The sequence below is a fragment of the Leptonychotes weddellii genome, chromosome 13 (assembly GCF_054177405.1).
Source record: "Leptonychotes weddellii isolate Sample4059 chromosome 13, ASM5417740v2, whole genome shotgun sequence".
NCBI classification, from domain to species: Eukaryota; Metazoa; Chordata; class Mammalia; order Carnivora; family Phocidae; genus Leptonychotes; species Leptonychotes weddellii.
Window position 1 is genome coordinate 37,223,499 of NC_138381.1, and position 15,331 is coordinate 37,238,829.

At 37.7% G+C, this 15,331-nt stretch overlaps 1 protein-coding gene across 1 annotated transcript in view; it reads right to left on the reverse strand.

Annotated features, from left to right (window-relative positions):
- Positions 1-1,243: 1,243 nt before the first annotated feature.
- Positions 1,244-15,331, reverse strand: part of DSG3 (desmoglein 3) — a 28,385-nt gene continuing 14,297 nt past the window's right edge. Inside the window, exons 10-16 of the mRNA XM_081801445.1 lie at positions 14,758-14,897; positions 12,899-13,123; positions 10,831-11,082; positions 7,220-7,359; positions 6,840-6,903; positions 5,213-5,460; positions 1,244-3,995 (exon numbers count right to left, since the gene is read on the reverse strand). Of these exons, the coding sequence (XP_081657571.1) occupies positions 3,378-3,995; positions 5,213-5,460; positions 6,840-6,903; positions 7,220-7,359; positions 10,831-11,082; positions 12,899-13,123; positions 14,758-14,897 (1,687 nt within the window). The 3' untranslated portion in view covers positions 1,244-3,377. The remainder of the gene's footprint in view (positions 3,996-5,212; positions 5,461-6,839; positions 6,904-7,219; positions 7,360-10,830; positions 11,083-12,898; positions 13,124-14,757; positions 14,898-15,331) is intronic.

Sequence of the window (15,331 nt, forward strand, 5' to 3'; positions counted from 1 at the left end):
TTGCGCTTGTTCTTTTAGACCATCATTTTCTTGAGTTTTAATTGTATCTCCATTGTATTTAGATTTTTCTGTTTTGCATTTGTTAAAAAGAAAGTCTATGTATAAAAGAAAAAGAAAGTAAAGGCACCAACCTTGAAGGGCCCATGTCTTTGTCACGGAGGGATCAGGTAGAGCAGAAGAATCTCAGTATTCACTGTGGAAAACGTATTGCTTCTGGCACCTGGAAATCAGTTATCTTCTTTTCTTTATCAGTTATCCCCCTTACTTAAAAATGATCTCAGACTGTGCTGTCCAACAAGTATTAAACCATATAATCTCTGATTCAGAGTTACTTTTTGTAGACCCAGTAAAGGAGTACAGAAAAAGCTGAATTGCCAATAACAAGAAGGGAAAATCCTTAACGTTTACATGCTTCTTAATTGTTAGTTGCATTGAAGCTTGTCAGTTGAGTGTGTTTTTTTCACACTCTTCCTTGATTTTTGAAAGTTAGGGTACATTGATCTTGCTGTTTTTATTCTTCAAACTTTCTATAAATTGGAGGATCAGGTGATATTTTTGGAATTTACCTACAGGGGCTTCATATTTCCTGGAATTGATTTGGAACATCAGAGTCAAGCCTCCCACTTTTCTTCACTCAACATCCACTCTAATCCAGTTTCTGCTCCTCATACAGCAGATCCAAGTTGAATTGTACAGATTAAAGAATGAGGAAGGTCAACCAAGGCAAGATTTGAAGTTCCAAAGGGACTTTTTGTGGCATCCCTTTAAAGGAAGACATAAAAAAAAAAAAAAGACATTTACTGGGAGACAGACCCAGGCTAGGGGCTCATAACTGTTACCAGAGCCATGGTACATTTTTCGTCATGTTAGGCTAGCAACCTTACCTTCTCTTTACTTCAACTTTGCTCTCTGAGGCAGCATAGCATGTCAGAACTTTTGCCTGAAAGATCGTTCCAAGCTACCAAACAAATAATAAACAAGTTAAAGCATCTAGTTAATAAAAGTCTGCCCTGACCTCATCTAGCACCTCATCCAGCACTATTCCACCTGAAGAAGAGATCTGGAGTCCTCAGGTATTTCCTTCCTTTCTGGGAGGATGGACAAAGGGTATCGGCTGGAAAAAAATGTAAAATACTGATAAAAATACATATGTAAGTCAGTTTCCTACCTTATATTTCTTAGTAACTATTAATTATAGAGAGTAGTTCACCTTTTACTAAATGGTTAAGGAAGTACTCATAAGTTTGTTGCCAAACAGTTTTATTACAACAGTGTTACACTGTTAAAGTTTTAGTGTATACTGTTTAAAATTTATAATACATCCAGTAAAAAGACAGTTTTAAACTTTTTTTTTTTTTGCTTAAAACAATTTTTAGTTTTGGTGAAAAAATACAGATACATTTTTGCTTTGAATTTACTTTTACATGGCAAATCAATTTGAGGTCCTCCTAGACAAGATGAATCTATTTTCATTTTAAAACACATTTAATTTCAATTTTTCCCTTACAGAGCCTTCACTGCGATGACATAGTTTCCTCTGTAGTTTGGCAAGGCAGAAAATTCCCATTTCATGATAAGTTGGGTTTTAAGAGTCAACACCAAAATACTTTGAGGATCCTGAAGACACTTTTGAACTTGAAATAAGGATTATTATGATTATTAATGTAATTCTCATGCATCATAGAGACACAAATCAACCATGTGTGATCCAGACCCCAGAACAAGCTTCCACTAAGGAGAGGTCTCAGTGGTAATAGCAAGACAACTTCCTCAGGACCTGGTAGCTGTTTCCTGGGGTCTAATTCCCCTCACCTCAAGCTGGGCACACTGCAGGTGTTGTTGAAACAGTGGGCTTGTCTTGAAAGAACAGATTGCCTGCACTTCTTGGCCATCCTAGTACATACCTTCCTGGTAGTCATGGCGCCAGGGAGAGGGAAGGATGTTAGATGTAGGGACATTTAGGAGGTGTCTTCCCCCACCCCACCCTGGGATCCTTAGGACTTTTATCCTTCTGTGTTAAAACATACTTTATTACTTTGCATTCCATCTGGAAAAACAAATAGGTTTTGAATATGGCAACAAAACAAAACAAAACAAAACAGAGAGGAGTATTTTACATACAATTAGAGATAATGGAGTTGGACAATGACCTTGTAAAGACTCAGCTAAGACAAGAATGTTGATAAGAAGGTGTTCTCTAGGGGCTAAAGGCTGAAGGTCTGGAATGAATGACCACAGATGATTTGAAGAACTGCGTTGCTATTAGGGCAACATGCATGAAATAATAAATTTGGAATCTTCATTGTTATGCTAGAGAATTAAGTTGCTGTAGCTATTTCAAAGGAGTGAGGCTTAATAAAATAATAGAGGTTACTGATAATCCCTTTCCATCTCCCTTTTTGACTTGAAATGGGGCTTATAATACATATTCAAAAATGTCACCATATGTTAATCTAGTCAGAGGCATCTTTTTCTTATGAGAAAAACCAGGTTTTGTATTCTCACAAAGTCTGTAGACATTGTTAGCATAATAAACATCACTATATCTCATATGCAAGTTACATCTACCCACTGACATTTAAAAAATAGAGAGTAATTTTTGAGAACGATTAACACAGGTTTTGTACTGAGAAGTGTGTAGGAAGGAGCTCAGTGTAAGAATTTTCTTTGGATAGATCCTTTCAAAGTAATTTAGAAAAACACAAAATATTATTTACACCATACTAAACTTTCCTAAATGTTCTACGATATTTTCTTACCAAACTGTCTTATTTTGAGAATTGAGGAATATAGATATAGCAAGTTTAATGCATAAGCCAATAGCCCTTAACTTGTGCAAAAGATGCACTTAGGGTCTCCCAACACCAAGAAGATGGCAAAAACTCAGCTGCAACTACTTCCTTTTTCTAAGCAGCTCAAAATGCTTTAGCAAAGACCTATGACTTTTACATTATTATTAGTGACATAAGAAAAGGTGACAGGGACAAGAACTGGGGCTCTTGACTACAAGTGCTTAATCCACTAAAACATGCTGCATTTTATTTAAAGTGATAAATACCTTTCTTTGGTACTGCAAAAACAGAAGTTTTAAAGTTGTTAATTATTAATTGAAAATTTCCCACTGGATATGATCTTAAGATTTTTTTTTTTTGAAAAACATCAAGATTTACTACCACTTGAATGGTATTTGAGAAGTGAGAGTGACAGCATATCCAGTTTGGGGATATCAACTAGAAAATTAAAAGAATCAAGCTCAGTTTAGGATAGTACCAAATAAGTGCCCAATTAGACAAGTACTGTGAGCTTTTTTATGCTCCTTTTAACAATTTGGTCTAAATAATTATATTCAACCAATATATTATTCCAGTTCATTCTGGTCATATTAGACGGGAACAAGGATCTTCTGTACAGATCCTATTATGTGACCCCCGTAGCTCCATCGGAGTTTGTAGGTTGCCAGGAGCATTGGAAATGGGACAAATCACCCTCTCTGTCACTGTTACATTTTGCGTGAGAAGTGGCTCAGAGACTGTAGCGGGAGGTTGCATGAGAGAACCAGAGGCCGAGTAAGTCTCTGTTACCAAATAACTACCATGCTGCAAAGTGTCAGGGATGGAAATGGCTGGTTGGAGAACAGAGCCGGAAGCAGACAAAGCAGAAGTTCCTTGACTGCCTGACAAAGTCTGGCCCCTAACAGATTCCGGCTGTTGGACTCCTAGGGAGTAGCCACAGGATTCAATCCCAAAATGGCTGTCTTTGGAAGGCGGCTGAGATTGTTTGGCTTCATCATCGATCCTGAGGCTTATCTCTGCAAGTTTTTTAAATTTGGGGCCGAGCGAGTCCAAGAAGCTGTCATCCAGCTCATCGGCAATAAAACTGCAACAACCCAAGGAGCCCACGGGAGAACTGGGAGCACCCATTCCTTCGTTATCATAGATCAGCAAGCAGTCATTTGCTTCCTGGGCGTCGTCTTCCTCTGCACAGGCAAATGCTTTCTAAAGATGGAGAAAAGTGGAAAAAATGAATTTGGAAGAGTCTCAGTTGAAGAATGCAATACTGTTCATAGAACTCGAGGACTGATCATGAATGCATAATTTAGGTAATCCATAGAAGTAAAGGCATACTCTGTATATCAATAATCTTGTTACAGAAATTATCAGGTGTTTGGAGAACAGTGTGGTTGACATTCCTTCAAAACTGAGTCCGGCCTAGGCTCACGTTTTAAGTATGGGTTTTGAGGGCACTTACATGGATTTAGACCTACAAAACCAATGTGTTCAAAGCTTGGAGGTTACTCACTGGGCCAAGTGTGGGGGTCCCTGTGTGTGCTTGTGTTTATGCTTGTCTTTGTGTTTGTGGGTGGGGGGCAGGCATCCCACTTGCACCATCTAAGCCAGCTCTCAGCCAGTGTGGGGTCTTTGCCTAGACTTCCCAACCCATGCGGGAGCCTGACCCATAACTAAGGCCCACACCACACCTCAGAATATCCCAAGAGTCCTCATCCCAAACAGGCTCTCCCTGCCAATCAGTGTGAGGCTCCACGTTCTCAGCAACAGGTCCGATCCTGGAACTTACCAGCTCTCACATCAAAACTCTGTATGAAATCTGTTCTAATGATGCACCAACCAAGAGGCAAGACCTGCCTCTTAAAGTCTTCTCTGTTCTTAAACCCTTGTTCCTTTCAGTTCTCTGCTTCCTGACACTTCATCTGATCTTTGATCACATCCCTTTTTTCCCCACTTTTATTTTTGGGTAATTAATTAAATGGTTCTTCAGCATTTTGGGCATGGACTCCTTTGAAAATGTGAAGAGTACTATAAGCCTGTCTCAGAAAAACATGCACATTTGACATACTTTATGGTGTAGGAAACACAAAATAAGCTGCTTTGTATTTCTAAAGAGGATGCTGCTGATCCTGACACGCAAAAGATTTTGCTTTCCATTGTTATTTCAGTCAGAAGGAAGAGGTTCCACTTGCTGTATTATCTCCCTTTGTGTCTACCTACCATTTTTCCTTTTGACTAGTAGCCCAATTTTGGCAGCCATCTTAGGTTATCTGCATTATTTTGGCAAAGAACCCTGTTTTTTTCTTACATTTTAACAAGCTGTAAGTACAGCAACAACAATGAATTGCAAAACTGAAGTAAAGTCAAGTAAAAAGATCTCTGATGTACATAAGATAACAAAGCCACAGAGCTTTCCACCAAATTACCTGAGAAAAATAGGAGTCCAGGAAATTCATGCTTACTGCTCCTTCACCATAGTCTTTAATGGTTCCTCCAGTGGAATGCCTTGTTCTCATCGTTCCAGACTGTCCTGCAGAACCAATGCCAAGTCCAGTGGCTGCTCCAAATCCTGCAGCAGCTCCAGATCCTGTAGCTGCTCCAAGCTTGGTGGTCAGTTCCATTCCCGAGGCTCCTTCCACCACTGTCCCTCCAGCATAGGTATTTGTACAAACTTCTAAAAACAGGGGAGAAAATTCTGTAGCATCTTATGCTGTAATTTTTTTTTTTTACTGTTTTTTGATATCGATAGGTAAACACCAAGTAAAGCAAATAAGTGGGAGAAATTACAATTATATGACTAGAGATAATAAGAACATCCTATGGTCTGTTAATGAGAGAGTAACAGAGCAGATGAGGCTGTAACAGAGGGTCTTAGCAGATGGAACAGCTCTGGAAACATACAAATTAAAAAATATACACAGGAAATAGATTTTCAGTGACAACAGCCAGAAATAGAAAAGTAGAAACAGAATATTCAGCACACAGCCGCGGAAAGCTTCTAGTGCAATGCTTATTTGTTTTCAGGAAAAAAGAAATTAAAATTAAGCTATCATATTGCTTTCAATATGGAAATCAAAGAGGAAACATACATAATGTAATCATGCAAATTAGCAGATGCTAATTTAGTGTCTTGGTGCCTGAAGAAAATTTAAAGAGTTATGACTATTCTCCCTATTACCTTTACATTACACTTTCATGGAAAGTTAATTTTTTTCTAGAGAATTCTGAATGTAGTTTTTGCTATGTAATTATAATGGAAAAAGCATGTGAGGATGGGGTAGCTGATAAAGGCAGACATTTTGGGGTGATCTCATGCAGATTTTGCAGGCTAGACATTTAAAAACAATCTATTGCTAAGTATGGAATTAATATAAATTTTAATATTAGGCATTAGGTCTTATTGTTTCTCTAGTTTATGCCTTAATTGTGGCACTGAGACAGTATGAATAAAACAGTCCTTTGGCAAACCAAAGAAATAATTTCACCTATATGAGAACATAAACAACCTTGTCCCATTATGACTGAATTAAAATTGGTAATTGAACTCAAATTAGGGTATTGTTAGTTCTGGGGAAGGAAGAAGGGCAGTAGGATAGAGGATGTGCACACAGGAGGTTTAACTGCAAATATTACCAAAGTTAAGAATAAAGTTGAGTGGTAGGTACATAGTATTGGGGATATCTTCCTTTACATTTTTCTACATGTGTGAAATCTTTTCTAATTAAAAAATTAGTAATCAGTATATAGCTGAGAGCTATATACTTCAGTTTATTAAAGTTTGGAAAATGTATAACAAATCTTTGGATATTAAAAATGGTGGCATCAGTGGGCAATGAATTTCAATGAACTTACGGAAACCCAAGCTTGGCCCCGGAATTGACTAATATACTAATAGTAAATCATTTCATTGAAACCCTATTTCAGTGGGAACATCTCCCAGCATGTGTACATATATGCCAATTATTAAGAGAATGATTTAGAACACTTATTATTTTTCAGTATTTCTTATTTAACCCAGTATTGCTTTCAAAAATCCATTTGATGTTCACTTACCAGAATTTTCCATGAAATCGGCTTCATTGGCAGTGGTAGGTGGCACGCGAATATTTGTGATTTCCTGCAAACCGTGTTCAAAAAATAAATACATTTCAAAATGAACCAGATTTCATGGTACTATGGGTGAAATGTGGCTCTCTGCAAAAGGTGACTTTAGGAGAAGGCCAAATTCTTGCAGGAGTAACCATTTTTATGATTAGACATCTGAAGAGCTATGATTCTAAAAGGCTCCATTTATTTCAGTACTGACTCACAAAGGTCTTTAAAGGTCAAGGAGTGTCTTATTTTTATACCCCATTACCCCATTTCCTATCTGAATATAAATCTAATTTTGCTCTATATGATTGAAATAAATGTTTTAGAAACTGGGTCCTCACCTTGTCTTCAGGATGGGCTCCTTCGATTCCCCACTGATGAATTGTTCCTTCTGAACCATCAGGAACTGGCATAAATCCTCCTGTCACTCCCCCGATAGGACCCACCCCACAGTCACAGGTCAGCAGGAGAAGGGGGGCCACTAGTTATAAAGGAAAATAAAATATCGGAACATTTGAATCATTTGGAAACAATGAGACATGACAATTGTCTGAAACATTAGGAAGAAAATACAGTATTTTCAGGACTCAGGAAAATCTAATAGAAAGCAAAATTAGTTTCTACAAAATAAAATGTAAACTAAGCATCCTAAAATTTCATACAATTATGAAACTGGAGGAGACTGATCGGATCATTCTTGTGATATGTATATTTTCTTGAAATAGTCAGTTTGATGAATGATAAAGATGGTTGTTCAGTTGTTCAGGTCCTCAATCCTTTTCTGTAATATATATTATATATATAAATAAATATATATATATTTATTGCATTTATTTGTCCATTTTGAGGCAATGTATGTTATGTCAGGTGAATACACACCTGGATGGTCAGGATTTTAGGTGGGCAGGATAATGTTTCTGTAATCTGGACTCTACTCATCTCTTAGTAAATAGCAATTAACCAGCAAACTCCCTCAGCAACTAGAGTGATGAGCTAATACCATTGCACTCTTAATTGTGACTTAAGAATCCCTAGCTTGGAGGGCCTTTCCTGTCAGGGTAATTTTCATTCTTTCTGTGCATATCCGTCACATCTCAGCAATCTTTAGATTAACATCATTCTCATGCTAATGGACCAAGAGCTAAATACTAAACTCTCTCTTGAAAGGAAGTTCTGGCAAGCTAAGTAGTTAGTGACCCCACCCCCACCTCTGGCCTCTCAAGGTCTATTGAATCCTCATGTTTGAATTCTGTCCGCCTAGAGGTAGTTTAGTGAGGGCTTGTAGGGTTTGAACTTTGGCTCCACCTCTCACCAGCTGGGTAAGTTTTATCATCTTTCTTGCCTCTAGTAACTCATACAGTGAATGGGAGAATAAATATTATCTACATCACAGGTAGTTGTGAGGATTAATTGAGTTAGCAGTATAAGTAAAGGACCCTAGTGAGTGCTCTGAGGATTTGCTAGTATTTTCTGGAAGGGCTACATCAGTTATGCAAATTAGGTTGGTCCTATATTATAAATAAAATAGGTTGGACATAATGCATTTTCTTAAAATTTAATATAATAAATAAATGATACTTCTACAGGCTTTTTTTTTTTTTTTTTATTCATTGCCATTCTCAATTCTATGACTTTGTTAAGTGTGTGGGAAGAATTGAATATTGTTAGTTGACAAATTAGTTTTTAAGGTGATGAATGTACACCTGAATGGTGAGTATTTTTAGGTGGGCATAAATTGTCTTTTAGAGATCTTGCTTATCATAGTTATCTGCAATATATATTTGGTTTTTATATATGTATCCAGAAAAAGTTTTTCAAAGTGTTGAGTGCATTTCTACAGACTGAAAAATGTATGTTTTATCCTGCACAAAAATCAAAACATGGCATGTTTTCAAATGGTAGGAGCACAGGAAGCAAATATGATTGTGGGAATATAACATGGTGTACTTTCTCTGATTGCCATCCTGAGCCACAATCCCAAATGTACAATGGCTTGCCTCTGGGATATATCTACACCCTAACAGTCAGTATTTCAAAATGAAACTCATCACTGCCACCCTGTGTATCTGTGCTTCATCTAATGTTTTCAATTTCATTTAATGGTTTAAGTGACAACGGAATTCAATGGTTCATCTGGATTTCTTATCCACTCTTCATATTCCTTAGTCTCCAAATTTTCTCCATGTAATGCCTCACACACTTATCCTTTCCCTTCCAGTCTCATGTCTAAATCTGGCTTTTATCTCTCTTTGAAACTAGTAGAAGAACCTCCTAACTGTTATTTCCTTTCTAATTTACAGTACACAGCGCTGCCGATGTTATCTTTCTAAAACACAAATATGAACATGCGAGGCTTTTATTTAGATACTTTCAGCAACTCTTTTTTCTCATAGCTTAAAGCACAAATACCATAACATATGTACGTAAGCCCTTTCAAATTGGTTCCAGTTTCATCTCCTTGACTGTCCACAATCTCCCTGCATTAGCAGGGAGGTGTGATTCCTAAAACATGCAAAGCATTTTCTGGGTTTGGCTCATGCTGTCACCCTTTGGCAACACATTTCCCTTTTTTTTGTACTTTCTATATCCTACTCATTTTCCAAGGCTCAAATTGATGATTGATTCTCTTACTCCACAAAGTCTCCATAGTACCCCTTTGTATTCATTTCTATTATAGCTGCATCATGGTATAGTTTTTTTTCCATAGAGTTAGACACGCATAAATCTGTGAACTAATGAAAACCAGAATCAGGTTCCCTTCCCAGCTGGCTGCTTGCGTCAAGACTCACATCTATGTACTTGAAAAATCTTTTGGTTTTGAAATTGACTAATAAGATATTGAAAAACTGAAAGGTGAATCGATTTCAAGCTGTGAAATGGAATGATGCATGTTAACTGCAGAATAGTAAACACTTTTGGGGAAGGCAGAAGAAGAATATACGGCATGTGTGGGAGGCCACTAAATGTATGGATATCAACTTCTTTTTTTATAAAAAGAGATCTGAAAAGATATGGCAAATATTAAGATCTGTTAAATCTGAGTGATGGTTATATGTGTGCTTGTCATGTAATTTTGTGCACTTTGTGGTTTAAAAATATTTTGCAAATTTTAAAAAAATTTAAGTGAAGGGGCTGGAGTAGACTTGTTTATCATGAACAATCATTTTAATTCTAAAAGCCTACAGTTCTATAATAAATTTGGGAAATGAATGTGAATTTATCAAGGATTTTTCTTATTTATATAAGAATTTGCCATGAATTTCCTTTAAATAGAGACCTATTACATTAAAAATACTATTTGATTCACAAGATTTTAATTTAATTGAAACTTTTAGAAACCTATCCATTGATTAAATTTTACTTTTATTGAAAAATACAACATGTGTGTAGTTTCCCTAAATGTGCTCAGTAAGCTTAATCTTATTAAGTGAAAGCCTTTAAGAGGGTGTATATATAGTGGTCAGCTATTTTCAGAAAGTGCTGGATTAAGCAATAACTTTTCAGAGCCTATGATGTATTAATGTTCATTATAAAGCTCAAAGGCTATATATCCTCTATATTTTTCCCTAGATTTATTTGGCAGGGGTTCTTTTTCTATTCTATGTCTGTGGACTTCTTTATGGGTAAAGGCATTATTTTGATGATGAACATCACTGGCAGTATATAGAAAGTGTTCATGCTTTAACTTTTCTCTTGTTGATTCTCCTGTGCTGTTTTCTAACTGTCTAACATATATATGACTTGCTTTGTTGTATTATGAATAGATTGCTGGCAAGTGACACATTAACTTTCAACATGTCCAGTTCTTCCTGAAAATGTTACCCCCACCTTTGCCCATAACACAGTTAAGGAATGGTTGTACATTACAAAGATAGCATTGCCCATGCAACCTGAAGGCCCCCACAAAGGCTGATTCCCCATCAGAAACAGAAGTTAGCTTTGGCATACTCACATAGCAACAGCAAAAGACCAAGGAGTAGCAGGCCGATGGCGGCAGGCCCCAGCCTCACTGATGATCTCTTTCCATCTATGGGATCATTATCACTAGGAGTTCTACAGGTGTCCCTGTTGTCACACTGGCAGACTTCCAGAGTCAGGCTCTCTGGTGTCTCGCACGGTCTGTCCTGACTGTCAGTAACAGTGAAGGCGATGCTGTGCGTTCCAAGAGATGGAGGCTGCAGGGCATTTAGGAGTGCGGAAGTAGCTGAAGACAAACAATCACACAAATCAACAGCAGGACAAGGTGTCTTTTGCTCTTAAAACTACTTATTTTTGTTAACAGACCCAGGGTTGCCTTAAGCATCATTGTCACAGATAGGGAGGCTGATAGTAGGGTGAGGTTGGAACAGTTCTGAGAGTGATAAGGGATTCAGTTGGATAAATCAGGTTGCATTTCCTCCTTGTCCTTCTTTCTGCCCCAGATGGGCCTGTTATTGCTTCCCATGAAGACTCAGTCCTACCCTGATTTTCCCCTGAAGGATGATGGGAGGCAGGTAACATTTCAATATCAGCCCCCCTCCCTCTCCTGGGGCTTAACCAATCTCCTCTATGTCTGCACCAACTCCCTGGACTCTCGTGTGGCCCTCTGGACGTATGCCTTCCCTCTGAATCCATGCTTTTTGCCTGACTTATCAAGACTGAATTTCTGCTTTGGCTTCCACTACCTCAGCTGTTGCTGATAGCATTCATTCCATGTGCCCAAAAGCCAGTTGTATGGGATTCTCTGAGGTGAGGGCCTGTTGCCTATCTAACTCACAAACATTGATCATTCTCCATTGCTATGTTGTCCCTTTCTAAGTGGACTCCAGTAGCAGCTCTTGTAAACTGCAGAGTTGTGTCAACTGTATCACTCTTTTTTTTTTTTTTAAAGATTTTATTTATTTATTTGAGACAGAGAGAATGAGAGAGAGAGAGCACGAGAGGGAGGAGGGTCAGAGGCAGAAGCAGGCTCCCTGCCGAGCAGGGAGCCTGATGCGGGACTCGATCCTGGGACTCCAAGATCATGACCTGAGCCGAAGGCAGTCGCTTAACCAACTGAGCCACCCAGGCGCCCCCAACTGTATCACTCTTGACCCTGCCCTTTGATATTATGCCTGATCCACTCATTCCAACCACTGTTGCCTTGTCCAGCCTCACTCAAGCAGGTATGTCTAGTGCTGGGTCCTGTCTCTCTCTGATGTTTCTTTTGCAAACTTTTCATTGTCCATGTGCTGGTAAACCCATTTGGATCCAAAAGCTACATGAATACTTTGGAACTAGGAACTTACACCAAGATCAATAAGGCCCTCGGAAAGAAGGCCATGGAGGACAAGATCCCTCTGGTGATTCTAGCAATGGCCGATACCTGGGCCTAGAGAACCATAGAGCACATTCATGGAGGGAAGCAAGATTGGTTCAGCAAAGAACCAGAGAAAAGTGAGAAGATTCTTATTAAGTCCAATGGTTATTTCTAGGAGACTACTAGAAAACATTAAAAATGTAAAATTAGCATGATAAAGGTTAGAAGAAAAGGAAGGATGAATGAACTCTTTCCCACTGGCTAATGAGCTAATGGGAATTTTAGTCTACCATGCTGTCAAGATTCCTAACTAGTGACAGACTAAGTACCACTCCTATGAGCCTTGAACGGGCAACCCATCCAGTACTTCATATCTGTTCACAGTCTGCCCAGTTAGGAAAACTTTATATATTTAGAAATTTAAACAGCTCTGCAATAGAATTGATGGCTGACTCTATTCTTTTTATGGTGTGTTGTGGAGGTAGAAATAAGACATTAAAAATACAAAACAATTAGATTGCACATAAAAAACAAAATATTAAATAGTACAAACATATCGTATCATTCCTCTTCTGAAGAGAGAAGAAATTCATGAGGCTAGGACCGCATCTTCATTGCCTTTAAAGAGTTTTTTCAGTTATTCTTGGAAGAGACTTGTTCCCAAATGAGCCCTTTTATCCCTCTGGAAATATAAAGAAGCAGCAACTTTTTCATTTACGGAAGCAAGTTTACCATTACTCACCATTGAGTGTTGTGATACTCCACACAACTGGTAATTTTAGTGGTTGCGCCTCCAGAGAAAATGTGTAGGGGCCAGTATATTTATTGTCTAGTGCTCTAGCTGAGACTACCACAGAAGGCTGTGAACTACAAATTGTTTTCTTTTCAAGGACGATTGTTGGACAATTTTCATTAAAACCAGGTACTTTAACATATATGGTGCCTGTAGAAGTTTTACCTGTGTTTTCTGTAAGAATAACATTTTAGAATTAAAGAAATACACAGAATATGTTGTACCCCCCCCCAAAACCTTTTAAATGTCTCTTGCATGGGGCACCTGGGTGGCTCAGTCATTAAGTGTCTGCCTTTGGCTCAGGTCATGATCCCAGGGTCCTGGGATCGAGCCCCGCATCAGGCTCCCTGCTCAGCGGGAAGCCTGCTTCTCCCTCTCCCACCTTCCCTGCTTGTGTTTCCTCTCTCACTGTGTCTCTGTCAAATAAATAAATAAAATCTTTAAAAAAAAAAGTCTCTTTCATGCAGCCAACTTAGTGTGTCTTCTCATGAGAAATTATATTCATTATTCTTACAAGTAAAAAGATGTCATTTAATTTCCACATCTTGTAAAAAGCAAATTTAAATTTGCCAACTTGGCTGGTGTCTATAATTAGTAGCATTAGCTATTAGTTTAATATGCTTGGAACCAAGACCTGTAAGGTGATGAATTCACTGATTACAAATGAAATCAACATAAAAACAATAGTTTTCTTAAATGTATCCTACTATATGAACCCAGCACTGTGTGAAAGATTTTTGCTTCTAAAGCTTGAGCCGAAGTATTTGGAATAAACAATGATTGATTTTTACTATCCAAGATACAAAAGTTTACTGAAGAAAATTTTTTCAATGTTGACAATCAAAAACAATAAAGAAATAAAGTAAAAATTTCTCTGTGGTAGGATTATGAATACTTTCTGTTGTTTCCCTTAGTGCTTTTTGCTCTTCTCCCGGGTGATACGATTTTTGGTGTTTATTCTTTTGTTTTATTTTCTTGTTTACTTATTGCCTGAGCATAAATTAATTTATACTTGATGAAACACAAAGCACCCAAAGAATATTATTTTTGAAACATTCCAAAAGATTTTATTGTTCAATGATCTGGTCGCATGAGGTCTCTGTAAGTGACTCACTTTATAAGTAACTCACCAAGGCACCTCGCATTTGAGTTGAGCTTTCCTGACAGGCCTTCTGTATCAATTTTTATCCATCCTCTCAAACACAGAAATTCCTGTGGGTCTCAAAATTTCTGCCTCAACACAGCAGACCACAGGGACTGAACACAGAATTCACTGGTACTAAAAACTCCATGAGAAGTTGGAATGCTCAGTCTTCTGGGTTCAGCTGCCTCAGATTTGAGACCCAAGGCCCCAAGTAAGTAACTTTATGTAGTGATAAAGGTAATATGTTAAATAATCAGAATCTATTCATAAAAAAAATGCCAATTGGAGTTAACATTTCTCTAAAAATGATTGAAATATATTTTTTAAAGATTTCTATTTATTTATTTATTTATTATTAATTAATTAATTAATTAATTAGACAGAGAAAGAACAAGCAAGGGGAGCGACAGGCAGAGGGAGAGGGAGAAGCAGGCTCCTCCCTGCAGGGATCCCAATTCGGGGCTTGATCCCAGGACCTGGGATGATGACCTGAGCCGAAAGCAGATGCCCAACCGACTGAGCCACCCAGGCACCCCTAAGATTTTTATTTTTTAAGTAATCTCTGTGCCCAGTGTGGGACTCGAACTCACGGACCCAAGATCAAGAGTTGCATGCTCTACTGAGTGAGCCAGCCAGACACCCCATTTTGAAATATTTTTCTTACCATCTATGGCCAGAACCTCAGCTGTGATTGTCTTGTTAACTATGAAAGTTAAATCCCAATCGATGCTTTTGACAAATTTGATTTGAGCAGTTTTTGAATCAATGAATAGTAAACCACCATCATTACGTCCCATGATATACCTGTTTTATGACAGAAAAAATAAAATTTTCTTTCAAATATGGAATGTTTACCTATTTAATGAAAATAACTCATTTTATATTTAATGTATTTATAGTTAATTTAAGACATCAAAATATACTCTTATAAAAAATGGCAAAAAATTAGCATATTAGCACAGACAAGCAGTATTTCATAGTCCTTAAGTATTAGCCTGCTTTTTCAATTTTCTACTTTGTGCAATAAAATAATTGTTTTCTTGCTCTTACAGCATCTACATTGCATGGTGTTCTTATATTTTGGGGCATATATGTTTTGTATGTGCTGTCTTATCTGATTGGTCTTCTGCTGAACTACTCTTTTTAAACTCAACTGAAAGTTTCTGTGAGATCTTTTCCTGATTTCTCTCCATAGGCTAAGGCATTCTTCTCTTAGTTTCCACTTTAACTTATGCTTA